Genomic DNA, 14273 nt, shown 5'->3' with positions numbered 1-14273 from the left:
ATCTATACTTGCTTTTTAGTAGAAAGTGGTATTTCATTTATATGTGGTTTTATTTCAACTGCAGTATCACTGGATCAACTGTGAGAAAATATTTAAATCTCACAAATTCAAGTACCTTCTGTTTCCTAAATGTTCACATGGTGTATATATGTGCACAGAGAATGTTCACCAAATAAATTGTTTACTGACTAATGCAAGAAACTCAGTTTAAAAATAAAAATGATACAATTTTTTATGGAGTGTGCCATTTCTGGAAACTCAAATGAAAAGGATAAAGATTCTTTCACTTCTCATTTAAAAGCGTAACATTTTTGTTAGTATTTTACTTAAAATTTCTTGGCCCAGAAGACAAAAATTTATGGCTTTAGGTTAACTACTTTAATGATGTGACACAGAAACAGCAAAATATTCTTTCCTACCTATAGTGTTGGTGTGATTGCCTTTTCAGGAGAGAAAAGAACACAATAAATCCCTGTACGATAAGTCTCTTCTCACTTCTCTTTAGTTTAAATCTCAAAGGTAATACATATTTACAATCAGACAAGTGCCATAAAAATATGTGTGAAATGAGATAATAATCTATAGTATTTGCATGTACTTAATGACTTATTATTACAGAAAGAATGATTTACACTTCATGTACTGAGAAAACTTACTCGGTGTCTACTTAGATTTAGCAATAGTCTTAAAACTATTTATGAAAACAATCAGTGTCTAAATACTTGCTATCAGCTGTTTTAGCTCTGTTTTTCATAAATATAACACAATCATAACAAATTAAAGGCAAGTCACTTGACTGTCCTATTATATTAGCTTGATGAAATTAGTGGCGGACAATGCTTAGTGGAAAGTGACAGGGCTTTCTCAATAGGTTCACGTATCATTTTTTTTTTTTTGAGAAAGTAAGAATCATATCTTTATCAAAATATCCAAAATTTTCTTCCTCCCTTCCTCCCTCCCTTCCTTTTTTTTTAAATCCAACCAGCACTGGAAGCAAAAAATACCCAAAATTTTCTTCCTAAGATAATACCTCTCAAACTCACTGATGAGAGTCCAATTGTTCTACTCCTAAAATAGATAAAAGTAAGTAGCTACTGTAATTTTTCAGGCCATAAAGTTACTGGTTGGGATGGGAGAAATGTTATTTTTCCTGAAACGTTCCTGAGGGGGACCCCTGGAGTGGTGATACTACCTAAGTGAATGGCCTGGAGACAGGATGCAGATCTGGGACTGCTTGATTCTATGGCTACTGCTCTTTTCTTTCCATCACACTACCTCTTATTAAACTCCTTTGTAGGAAAAAATAAACAAGTCTCTTTGCCTTCCTATACCTCCCCCACAATCCACACTTGTATTTTCTCTGTATCAGGAGTGGTGGTGTTATGGGTTGAAATATGTCCTGCCGAAATTTATATTTTGAAGTCTTGACCCCCAGTATCCCAAAATGTGACCTTATTTGGAGATAGGGCCTTCACAGAAGTAATTAAATGACATTATTAGGGCGGGCCCTAATCCAATGTGACTGCTGTCCTTATAAAAATGGTCTGAAACAGATTCTCCTTCACAGCCCTCAGAAAGAACCAACCCTGCCCACCCCTGGATCGTGGACTTTGAGTCTCCAGAACTGTGAGACAATACATTTCTGTTCCTTTAGCCACCCAATCTGCGGTACTTCGCTACAGCAGCCCTCGCAAACAAATACTACTCTGTCCATTCCTACACTTTGTCTCCTTATAGCCCCCATATTCAATCTGTGGTGCACTGTTTTGTTCTTATTCATGGACAGTCATACAATTGCTACAGGCTAGAGACAACTTCAGAGACCATTCCTTTCAATTATTCAACACTGGGTTTTCAAAAGTCTTCATCTACATCTTTCGAGTCAAAACCCTATCATCTGTTGCTTTACCTAGTTGTTATTTGACAGCCGAGGAAATGAACTTTATAACTGTTTTCCAATTGTAACAAATTTCAAAAGTCATTTCCCAGTATCAGATAGTAAGGTTTCTGGCAACTGAGACTATTGTCTCTACTTTTTGTTTTCTTATTTATTCAGTTTTGGCTATTAATCATTGAGTACCTACTATGTGAAAGTTCCTAGGTATGCAAAGGAATGATTTATGAGATATAAATAAAGCACAGACAACACACAGTGGAAACACAATGGAGAGAAAAATTATTATTATTTCTTAGAGAGGGAGAGAGAAGGGGACGGGCAGAGGGAGAGAGAGAATCTTAAGCAGGCTCCATGCCCAGCTGGAGCTGGAGCTGGAACCTGACGTAGGGCTCAATCTCACAACCCTGATAACCCTGATAACCTGAGCCGAAATCAAGAGTCAGATGCTTAACCGACTGAGCCACCCAGGCACCCCTGGAGAGACAAATTATTGAGTGTCTAGTGTATAAAAGGGAAGTCCTAGGGGTTTCTTTCTATATTACCTAACTTTATGCTTTTATCAACTCTCTCACCCTGTGGATTGCCAGACATATTTTACAGATGAGACTCTGGGGCTGAAAGAAGTAACTCATTTAGAGTAACACAGACCGTAGGTTACTGAGCTGGGATTTTAACCCAGGAATGCCTGTGTCCCAATCTATGCCTTGGCTATAGGACTACACTTCCTCTGCAGGTAGGTCCCTCTGGTATGGAATATTTGTTAACACTGATGTTAGCAGAGGCAATACTTGCGTATTATAAAAGGACTATAAACATCAATCTAAATTAAGACAGCCCCCCACCTAATATCCCATAGTATTTATTACAAGTTATAATCATATGTTTATTTGCTTAATGTAGATGCCTAACCATACTTTAAGCTCCTTGAAGGTCAGGATGGGCCTGTTTTTGGTCACTACTACATCTTAGCATCTAGGACACTACATGTTATAAAGGGTATTCAATTAATATTTGCTGAATGAATATGTTAATGAATAATTAAATCCAGATGAAATTTTAATTGGGCTGGTGCTACGAGCTGAATTGTTTCCCCACAAAAATTCATACATTGAAGTCCTAATCTGCAGTACCCTAGACTGTGACCTTATTTGGAGATATTTACAGCGATATAATTAAGTTAAAATGAGGTCATTAGGGTAGGCCCATAATCCAGTGATTGGTATCCTTATAAGAAGAGGAAATCTGGACACAGATATGTACACAAGGGAGATAATGAGAAGACACAGGGAGAAGGCAGCCATCTATAAGCCTGATACACATCCTTCCCTCAGAGCCCTCAGAAGGAACCAACCTTGCCCACATCTTGATCCAGCCTTCTGGCCTCCAGAACGATGAAAAAAATAAATTTCTGTTCTTTAAGCTCCCCAAGGTGGAGTTCTTGTTATGGCAACCCTAGCAAACTAATAAATGGTATATTGAAACAAACTGTCCTTCAATAAAAAGGTATATATTAAGATTTGCCCACTATGCAGTCAATAGTATTCAAAGTTTTACAGCTGTTCCAGGAACATTATCATCCATTCTAAGATAAGAAATCAACTTAAAGCATCTTATATACTGCCCTGGCCATTGCACCAAGATCTAAAAGAAGGTCTACACCACACATCCTGGGAGGAAGAAGACGACGAATTATTAAACAGTGCAGTTACTCTTTTGGAGAAGATGTGATTTAACGGGTTGAGCATTGTTAGAAGTGAATATTGAATCCAAAATGTAGTGAATTCTCAGGAAGGCCTCCATTTTTCCTTTTCCAACCCCGGTCTTTGGCAGGCAGGCAGTAGAAGAGTCAACAGTATTAAGTGAAGTTGGTTTGTACTTCATCATTTTGCTGGAAACTGGGGGATGAAAGCCTAAGAAGCCGAAGTTCAATGCCAAAGTAGCTAATTTTGCCTTTAGCAGAATTCACAGCAGGGCTCCCAGCTCAAAGTGAGGTGGCAGGGCAGCAGCCCAACAGACCGAAGCGCTGCACTGTTTTCTGAAGACAGCCCTGTAGGTAAACCACACGGTCTCTTCAACAGCTTCTTGTAATGCTTCTCTTCACTGGTGCAACCATGACAATGCTAATGCTTTGTTTTAAGGATTTTACTGGATAATGGGGTAGATTCATTTCATGACAGTTCATCTTTCAACTGGCTGGGGCTGTAATCACAAGAACTGCCCCTGCCTTCAAACCTAGAAATCTATAGATCTCATTTATATCTGTTCGGTTTCTTCAAATATGGTAAGTAGGGAGGATTCTACTGTGATAAAACCAGGATTTCGGTATTTTCAAATGGCTTTTAAAATTGAAAAGTAACATTCAGAAGCATGAAAATGATTTGGGTTTATATTATATTCTAAATATGGGTTAACACCACTGAGGTATATAAACACACTGACTGTAATTGTAAGTTACCATGTTGTGCAGGAAAACAGACATATGGCAGGTGTCCTCACTCACTGAGCTACACTACAGCTCTTTAACATTAATGGGCATCTGATTTAAAAAAAAACAAACCTAATTTTTAGCAGTGTCTCCCTAACTGATATATCCCAATACTCCTCTGTTTAGAGAACTGCCTTTCTTTTTAAAGAAACTACAAATCTGACTAAAAATGAAAAGGTCAATTTTATTATTCCAAAATATTGCTTTACAATGAAAAATTACAATTTTAGAGATAAAAAGACTAGAAGAATGAATATTTTTAGGAGCCCTAGATTTCCTAGCACCTTCCTTTAGAAGTTTTGCTTAAATATGTTTACTGTGTAATATATATAGCAAAACAATTTTATAAAAATCACCAATGATACATATTTATATATAGATTTGTATATGTAACATACCTTTTTCCTTAAAAAAATAAGAAGTATCATAAAGCTTAAGAAACTCTTTTGCCTCACTCAATAATCTATTCTGACCTTTGTCAAAACTGTAGCTCCATAACACAATTTTTTACCATATATGGTGTTCCTTTTTATTTACTTTCCCTTTGTTGAACATTTAGTTTTAAAAACTTTTTGTTGTTTAAAAAAATGCTGTAATGACCACCCTTACTGCTAAATTTTGCACACACAATTATTTTCTTAAAAAAATCCAATAAAGTTGAAATGATTGGCCAAAGAAAAATCACATTTTAAAAACTTCCCATATGAATTACCCAATAGCCTTTCATGAAGATTGCACCAATTCACATTCCCACAAAATGGAATAGCCAAATACTCGTTTCTGTTATTTTTGTCCATAAGCGCCACCATACTGTTGAAATTATTGTAGTTTCGTAACAGTTGGTAGGACAAGGCCACCCTAACTCTTTTCTTCAAAATTTTCTTATTTTCCTAAGTTTTATTCTTTCAGTTTACAATCACTTTGTCAAGTAATAGCTCTCATATTCCACTAGGATTTTATTGGAATGGCACTGCAGTTTTCACTTTCAAAACACTGTTTTACACTGATAATACAATTTTGTACTCTAAAAAAATTCATCGTGAACAGGTTCTGCCAAGCAAACTAATACTGTTTAGTAAGCAAGACGATTTCTGGAAGAAAGCTATAAACAAAAGTGGCTATACTGAAAAATAAATCCCATGACACAGTTTTAGTATAATAAACAAAGATGTATGTATGTATAAATCAAAAATGTGAAATTATAGAAAATATTTAGATGCTATTTCAAGAGCAAGATAATGTTTTGGAATAAGGGAGCATATCCTAACACTTCATGTCTTCTTAGACAATAGATAGGAAAGATTCTGGGAACAGAGAAATTGTTCTTTATGATAGGAATTAACTAAAGTGTCAAGGATTGATAAAAGTATAAGAACAATAAAGGCAATAATTAATACAACATTTATTCTGAATTTGAAAGACTTATATAAGAAGTGATTCAGGTCCTCTATTCTATGCTGAGCTAGAGATACCCAGAAAATACAGATTCAAAGAAAACCACAAATTACTTGTTAGGCCAGTAGTGGGTCAAGGGAAAACTCTTGAAAGTGAGGTGGCCAAAGGGAATGTGTTTCTAAAATTCTGAAACTGTAGATCTACAAAGAGTCGTGTCTCCTTTGAGAAAGTGATAAAAGCTATCATCACCATCTTTAAAGATGCACATATGTACAAACACACTATTCTGCCTGTGCTCTAAAGGGGTTCGGCATCATCAGGTTAAGAATACTTGCCTTGTCTTAAGAAAACACGAGATTAAAGGAAACATTTGTTAACGAATATTTCAGAATGATGGTGAAGATCTTGAGTGGTTGGAATCTGTGTTTTTAATTGAAGTTAGGGGGAAATCTGGCAAGTAGGAAGCGTCTGGACTGTTGTTTGACATCTGCCTCTACCAACTACTCCACGGAGACTGGTTCTCACTAATGATACCACGGATACCTTTGTTACTGATGTGGTAGATCTCACTTGATTTTGTTACTTGATTTCTGTATATTTGACCCTGTTCAGCACTGACACCACACTGTTGGTTTTCTCCCAACTCAAAGGACAGCTCCTTCTCAGTTTTGAAGGATTTTATTATTGAGGTTTCTACTCAGAATCTTAAATCTTTGAAAAATATGAAATTCTTTAAATGTCAAAGTTGCCCCATGGTCCAGCCTTTTCTCTCTTCATAGTCAAGTCAAGAGGAGCAGTGATGGAAAAATCTCATTTTAAATTATGTGAGGGCTGATCATTGACACACAGTGGTGTTTGCCTAAGCCGAGGCGCGGCAGCTGTGTGAATGCTGCAGCTGTGCAGGTGCTGAGGTGGACCCTCGGAGCCATTCCCTGAGATGGAGAGCCCATTACCATCTCTCCAAATATGCAGGGGCTGCAGAATTCGGGTCAGAGCCTCCTCATAGCTTTTAGGAGCCAAATGTTGACACAACGGTTCATCCTGTTGTTAAATACCACCTGGCCCTCTGCAGAAACATCTCCCTTTCAAGGCTGTCCAGAAGGGCTGTATGGGAAAAGGAAGAAATGGGACTGGTGCTATGTGACTTTTAGTGGGATAGTCCATGAATGAGTGATTAGTCACCTATTGAATCTATAAGTAAGTGAAGTTTATCTCCATTTTCATGAACCTATGTGTACTGTCAGTGTTTTATCTTTGAACACTGACAAGAAGGAAAAATACACATTGGAAGAAACCAGAGAAAACTAGAAAAAAGCAATTAATAAAAATAAAAGCTAGAAGTTAACCAATTAGAAAATAAAAAGAGCAGTAAATAAGATAAAATTTTTAAAAAGACTTGTTCTTTGTAAATATCTATAGATAAATTCTTTGTAAAAACTGATTAAGGGAAAAAAAGTAGAGAAAGAAAAAATTGACAGGAATAGTAATTAAATAGAAGACATAAACTCAGATATAATATTTAGTGATGGAATTATAAAGCAATAAATATTACATGCAGGTTTATGGCAGCAGAGGTACAAACACAGAAAAATGATTTCTGTTTAGTATATGATGACCAAAATTTACCAGTGTAGAAGTAGAAAACTAGAAAAGACCAATTTCATAGAAGTGATTGGAAAAGTGATATAGGATGAACCATCACACAAGCCACCAGGGAATGTTGACTCAACCATTGCAGATATTCTCTAAGTAGCATATCTAGGTTCAAAAGAAAGTAACATCCCCAGGTAGTAAACCAAACAGAGCTGAAAACCAGAGAAGTAAGCTGGAGCTGGGGCTGAGCTAGTGCTGTCCAGCATGCCAACCTCAGTAACAAAGGGGTTCCAAATACAATGACTGTGGCAGTTAGGAGATAACTAGTGGGATTCCATAGGGTGGAGAGCTGGACTGAGACCTCCACTGGAAGCTGAGCACTCTAAATGAGAAGGTGAATTAGAAAAGAAATGCATCTTTCAAGAAAGGGAGAAGAACAAGAAAACTCCTGTGTAGGTTTTATGTACTCCTGCCCTATCCCAACCTCAAACCTTTCCCCAGAGGTTACTATTATCTTGGAACCCGTGTTTATATTTACATAAAGTTCTGCTCGTTTTTGATAAAAAATGGTATACTGAAATAATCTTCTGTGACTTGAGTTTTTCACTCAATACCGTGTTTATAAGAAAAAAATCCCTATGTTTACTGATAACCACAAGGAATAACAGACACAATTAATTTCTGATTAATTAAAAAAAAAGAGAGAAACAAAATATCCGAAACCATGTATGTATTGTAATGTACCTTAAAACCAATGCTAGGTAAAAACAATAGAGTTAATAAACTTCAACTTCCCTCCCCCAAATTTCCTAAACAACTCCCAACTCATCCCTTAGGTATTCTTAACTTCTTTAGACAGTGAATGGAGCCCTTAATGTTAACAACCCTGAAATGAACCTTAGGAACCCATTTCCCCATTCAACCCTCCCCAGAAGGGCACGGCCCCTCAGTTTGAAAGCCTGGGGTGGCCCTGAGCGGTGGCTGGGGCAGAGAGGGGGGTCCCTGCCACAGGGAAAGGGGTAGGGGAGTACATGGGTATAAAGTAGGGCTCTTTGTAGTGGGCGGACTCAAAATGGAGCCCCGATGCAGGGGGAAAGCACACGGGTCCCCCTGGGAAAGGAGGCCCGGCTGCCCCCAGTTCCTCCGGTGGGCAGAAATCAATGGCTGGCTGACCACCCATCTTGCTCCGGTTATAGAACCAAACTCGGACCAGTTCCTTCTGCAGTCGGAGCTGCCCAGCGATGCAGCTGATCTGCTGGGGTGTGGGCTTCGGGCACTGCAAGAAGAGTTGCTCCAGATTGTTTTGGATGCGACTCTCCCTGCTTGCCCGTCTCTGCTTCCGAGCCTGCCGCAGGATCATCTCCATTTTGCATAAGCCCAGAAAGTTCTTGGTGTCCACTTCCTCCAGCCACGTTTTCAGCAGTGGTCGCAACTTCCACATGTTGGTAAGGCTGAGCTGCTGGGACTCGAAGCGGCAGATGGTTGTCTGACTAAGCACCTTTCCAAAAAGAGCCCCCAAGGCGAACCCCACGTCGGCCTGCGAGTACCCCAGGGCCATCCTCTTTTGCCTCAGCTCCTTGGCCAGCTGCTCCAACTCTTTCTCTATGGCCGAGACATCCTCTGGCAGCGCCAAACTCGGGGTGCACCGCAGGATGATGTAGGGCCTCTGGAAGGCGCCCTCCGAGGGGCTCCGGAAACGGGGCCCAGCCTCACCAGCTCCGACTCTGGGCCTGCGGGGTGCCATCCCGCTGTAGAATTTGTACGGTGGTGGACCCAGGGGCACCTTCCACCCCTCAGGGCCTGGGCTGGCCCCCGGCCCGATCCCTGGCCGGACCATCAGCATGCGGGGAGCTGCCTGGGCACTCAACCAGAGCGGAGCGTCAACCCGCACAGGCATTGGCCCTGTGGGCCCGCTCCTACCACTGCCTGGCAGTGGGGAGAAGTTTGAGGGCCTGTGTCCGGCCATGGGGTAAGACCACACCCGAGCAGGGAGTCTGGTAGGAACTGATGGCTCTCGAGGCTTCAGAGCAGCCACCAGCCTTGCCCTCGAGCCCCGCCCCCCAGTGGGCAGAGATGGAGGTGCAGGTGAGAGAAACAGGCCAGGAGCGTGCAGTGGTGGGGAAATCTGGTAGACTTCCCGGTAATCCCTTGGGTCTCCAGGATTAAAGGAGTGGGCTTTGTACTTCTAAGGGTTCTGGGATCCTCTCCCAGAGGGGAATCTAGGCATTTACTAAGAGCTCTTCAGAACTCTGGTATCTCATCCCTTTCCTCCACATTATCTGTAGAGGAACAGCCCCTTCTGGCTTCACAAATATTTATTGAACATCTATTATGCCAGGTATTGCTGGGACTACCCCTCAGTTCATTAACTGTCCCCTCACTGCTATCATTGTGGTCACAGTACTGCCAATAACCTCCCTTTGCACATCTTCAGTTCCTGTGCCTTAAGAAACTTAAGCATCCCTGCCTAAATTTCTTCTAGTGTCCATCAGTTTACTATTAGCTTCAACCCCCAACCCCCTTGCTTTGCCAGATTGTACTCTCTCATTGGGGCTTTCTTGATTAATTCATGTCCCGTTCCCTCCCCCACTCCCAACCCTTCCAGTTGTTTGCTCTGCATCCCACCTCAGCTTTCTGGTCTAGTCTCCACAAACAACAGAGACCTCTATGTTTCATCCTTCTCCCCCTCTGGAGACAGGTCTCAGAATGGGCCCCACCTGCTGTTCCCCATTGAAGATGCTTCCTTCAATACCTGATTCACCAGTATCAGACTCCCCTATCCCTACCCCAGGCAGAGTTAGTTCCTGATTCTGTGGTGCTCTCCTTCTACTTGGTATATGTTTTAATTGTAACATTTATCAGCAATTATTTATTTTATGTCTCTCTCCCTCCATCTAGAGTATGATGTACTTAAGGGCATGTAGGTGCTATAAAGCTTGGAACATAATAAAACCCTGATTGATATACTGTTCAGTAAATGTTTGCTGAGGGCGCCTGGATGGCTCAGTCATTAAGCGTCTGCCTTCGGCTCAGGTCATGATCTCAGGGCCCTGGAATCGAGCCCCGTATCGGGCTCCCTGCTCGGCGGGAAGCCTGTTTCTCCCTCTCCCTCTCCCCCTGCTTGTGTCCCCTCTCTCGCTGTGTCTCTCTCTGTCAAATAAATAAATAAAATCTTTTAAAAAAATAAATGTTTGCTGAATGAGTGAATGAATTCTCACCTTTACAATTCTGAAAGTACAGCATGTTTAGTTTCAGCTTAACAAGAAACTTGACCCTGTCAGAAGCCTCTCCATTCTTTCTCTCCTGTACTAGAACAAGGCCCTTAAACAGCTCTTAATAGATGGAGGTAGTAGTACTGTGAGACTAGATTCAACACAACACTACAGGTAACAAGGTTGTAGATGTGACTTTGAAGCAATGGTAAAGGGAAAAAGAATCGGGAAGTCAGTTGCTATCTGGACAGGCTGTGTATGTGACTGTTGTCTGCATCTCTACTGTGGCCCTGCCTAGAACGTGTGCTGGCAACGAGCAAGGTTCTTGTCTGTCTGGTTCAATGCTAGATCCTCACCACCTGGAACTTTATCTGGCACAGAGTAGGACGTTAATCAATATTTGTTTGATGTTAAATAAATGAATCTGTGCAGCATTAATGATGAGAAGACTTCCATATTTGCTTTGAAGTAGGTTTCAAGATGATAGTCTATGAAAAACAGTTTACAATATACAAAATTTCACTTAAGAATTATTTTGCTGGTATCTATTCTTTCCAGGTATACTTATATGTATTTTTTTTTTCAAAACTACAAAGCAACCAGTGTCTGCCAAACAGAATGAAAGGTGGATCGCAAAGAAGAATAAAAGAGAGCAATTACATAAAATAAAGCCCACATATTGAAACCAGTCCATTTGCAAAAAGAGAACCACAGAGAAAAGGTTCATTAGTTGTCTAAAAACAATAGCTGAATAAAAATATTTTTAGTGAATTGGAAAAAAGTGAATTCAACTGAATTTGAGGAAAGATTATATTAACTGAGTTAAAACAGTAGCTAAACACATTTACTAAACTAAAAAAGTAAAGCTAGGTTAACTTGATGGGTTTTAAAATTAACTTGGGTGCTCTCAATTAAGGCTTTCTCTGTACTTGGTCAGATTTCATCTGCCAACATGCCTATCTCCTGTTAATGCCTATGTGCTGTCACAAATAAAAGCCCATATTCTTAAGGGAAGTCTTGACATCTCCTTAAAAGTATATTTAATATGCTACGGAAATGGGGTGATAGCGAAAAAAAGCAGCAGCATAGTTGGTTGGAAGAGAAATAGAGATCAGAAGAAGGCAGGTGCTGGGAATGCCCAAGACAACTAGCACTGCTGGGGCTGGGGCGCTCAAAAGGCTAATCCATCACCTTCAGCAAATACAGAGACCTCTTAGCAAGCGATTAGATTACAATGTACGAAGCGGGCCAGTCTTATCCATAGGGAATTACAAAGTAAGGATAAGAAACACATGGTCCCAGGCTCCCATGTATTTATAATCTAAATGGGGAAGAAGAAAAACTGTCAGGAGAACAGGACAGCTACACTTGCTCAAAGAGAAGTTAACAGTTTTCTATTATTAGGATCTTTGGAATTCAGAGAAGTGAACTTTCAAGCAGAAATGCATCAGGGTTTATATTATTAGGCTCTCCATAAGTATTCTCTATTCTAAGATGGCAAAACCAGCTGCCAAGATCCACTAATGGTAAGAAGCAGGAAATAGTGGAGGCGAAGTTAATTATAAACATTCTTGTAGGGTTTGCTTCAAGTTTCATCTCTTTGGAAGCTTTTGCCCATACGCTAGGGACCACAGTGCTCTCCCTCGGCCCTGAACTTACTGCGTTTCCACTCACATAAATTGGTTGTCTTAAACAGTTAGCTGGAGCTTCATGTCTTAGCTCCCCCACCTAGGAGAGATGAAACCTCCTATGGACATTACAGAGGTACACATTTATTTTGTACTCATGGGCCAAATGATGTGCTAACGCATGAGCTATACACAGTATTCTCAGTATGGTATGCACATAAAAACACCTGGATGTGAAGGAGATCTGGCTTTGACTCACACCATCCTGTTGACCAGTTATCTTATTGGCTAGGAAGGTGATCCTTGCTTCCTCATCTCTCCAAATGCATCTCTTCCAAGCTGCTCATGCCCCAGACAGAGGAGAGGGCTTTGTTTGAGAATATATGAGGAAGTTCATTTCTCCAGCAGAGGCTCCAAAAACAAAGCAAAGCAAGCTTTTTTGCATGTAATTAAATCAACAGAGTAGACCAGAAGATCTAAGAATGATGTACAAGTCAGGCTGAGAGGGCAAGGTAGACTAGATGGTGCTAATTTCATGTTTTTCCCCACTCTGCAGATGTCCTAATAACTTAGCACTGGTCCAGCATCAGGGTGTAAAGGCACTGTCACCTGAAGGGCAGGTGTAGGTCCCCAAGAACCACATTAGTCAAGGAGCAAGACAAAAGGCAAAGGCAGGACACAAGATCCATACACCAGGCACTGGGAAGTTTCTCTCTGGGTCTAGGAAGTCAAGTCAAGCATCCAGGAGAACTATGGCAGCTGAATATAGTAAGAAAAGATGCCTCTCACTTCCAGGGAGAGATTCAGCACCACATTTTACAACAATTTAGTTCACAGAAAACTACCTCAAAATGCACTAAAATGATTAAACTGTTAATCTGTGTTTTAAGTAGAAAACTGTAAGACAAAGTGAGATATCTAAGATAAGTCAAGCAATTAAGAAAAAGGGTACCTGAAGGTAAAGGACATAGATGAAGAACACTGAAATTGTAATAACATAGAAAAAGTTAACCAGATCAATGTAGTCACTACAAAAAAATCACTTATTGCTCTATGAAATAAATTCACAAAACAGCTAATAGCACTGTTCTGTATAGGAGAGAACAGAGGACAAGAACAGGATGAAAGGACAGCTCTTGGTGAATAACAGTAATGTGAGATGCTCTTTACTCTTCTAAAACACGTGGAGAAAAACTAGAATGTGATAGAGCTGCCAACATAGAATTTCTTTTCAGATTGAGAAGGACTTTTTTGGTGTTACTTCTTTTATTTAAAAAAATAATGATGCTGCTGTGATATAACTCCTATTTAGAAATAAAAGCTCATGACATGAATATAACACAACCACATAGCCAGACTACAAAGAGATTTTGTGTATTCAGGGAAAAAGCCTTCATTATATTTTGTGGAGCTGTGGTATTCATGAACTATGAACTTCCCATGCTATAAAATAATATTAAATATAAAAACTCCACAGACTTCACCAGAAGCCTCAAAGAATTTTAAATGTCTGCATAAGGCAGGAAGAGCAATTGAGCTGAATAGGGCTGAGTTGAAGGGCACTCTGGTGATGAGTCAGGTATATTCACAGATAGTCCCAGATAGATAAAGTGTAAAGGTTCTTGTTATGTCAAGCAGGATTTAAACAAACTTTTTAGCTGAGTTTGCCCTTGTTACACAAGGAAAGCTTTAAGGATGTTCTTGCATTGATTATTCCAGCCACTGTCTTCTACATTCAAATTTGTACTCTGCTTACACTTTAGAGCAGGAGATACACAACTTGTTTAATGAAAAATTTTCCATTATACTGCACCGTAAAATACACCTAACGGAAATGACAGCTTATGACCAATGAAACCAGTAATCCAGGAGGTGACATGGCCTCAGAGAAGTAAATGAGGAATAGAATAGAATTTCTGTTTACAGGAGATAACTCTTTCAGGTGCTGTGAGAATTATTACTTTGTTAAAGAGATTTCAAATTAATTGATCTTGGTGCCAATACCATCACAAATTTGGGGCCTCTGTGAATTTCCCTGGAATCTCCTTAAGAAACTATGAGCT

The 14273-nt window shown here is 39.9% G+C and overlaps 2 protein-coding genes across 7 annotated transcripts in view; both read right to left on the bottom strand.

Annotated features, from left to right (window-relative positions):
- ARB2A (ARB2 cotranscriptional regulator A) overlaps positions 1-14273 on the bottom strand; it is a 388449-nt gene that overhangs the window by 110480 nt on the left and 263696 nt on the right. Inside the window, exon 10 of one of the 6 annotated variants that reach the window (XM_081826570.1) lies at positions 3386-3944. The exons of the other annotated variants lie outside the window; for them this stretch is intronic. Coding sequence (XP_081682696.1) covers positions 3850-3944 — 95 coding nt within the window. The 3' untranslated portion in view covers positions 3386-3849. Of the gene's footprint in view, positions 1-3385; positions 3945-14273 lie in introns of those variants that run through there. 6 annotated transcript variants of the gene reach the window in all.
- On the bottom strand, positions 4534-14253 carry POU5F2 (POU domain class 5, transcription factor 2). Its single transcript, XM_081826575.1, has one exon. It carries the CDS (start codon positions 9334-9336, stop codon positions 8317-8319), a length of 1020 nt encoding a protein of 339 aa, XP_081682701.1. The 5' UTR covers positions 9337-14253; the 3' UTR covers positions 4534-8316.

Source organism: Leptonychotes weddellii, chromosome 7 (assembly GCF_054177405.1).
Source record: "Leptonychotes weddellii isolate Sample4059 chromosome 7, ASM5417740v2, whole genome shotgun sequence".
NCBI lineage: Eukaryota > Metazoa > Chordata > Mammalia > Carnivora > Phocidae > Leptonychotes > Leptonychotes weddellii.
Note: the sequence above shows the minus strand (reverse complement) of the source record. Positions and strands in the feature narration are given on the sequence as shown.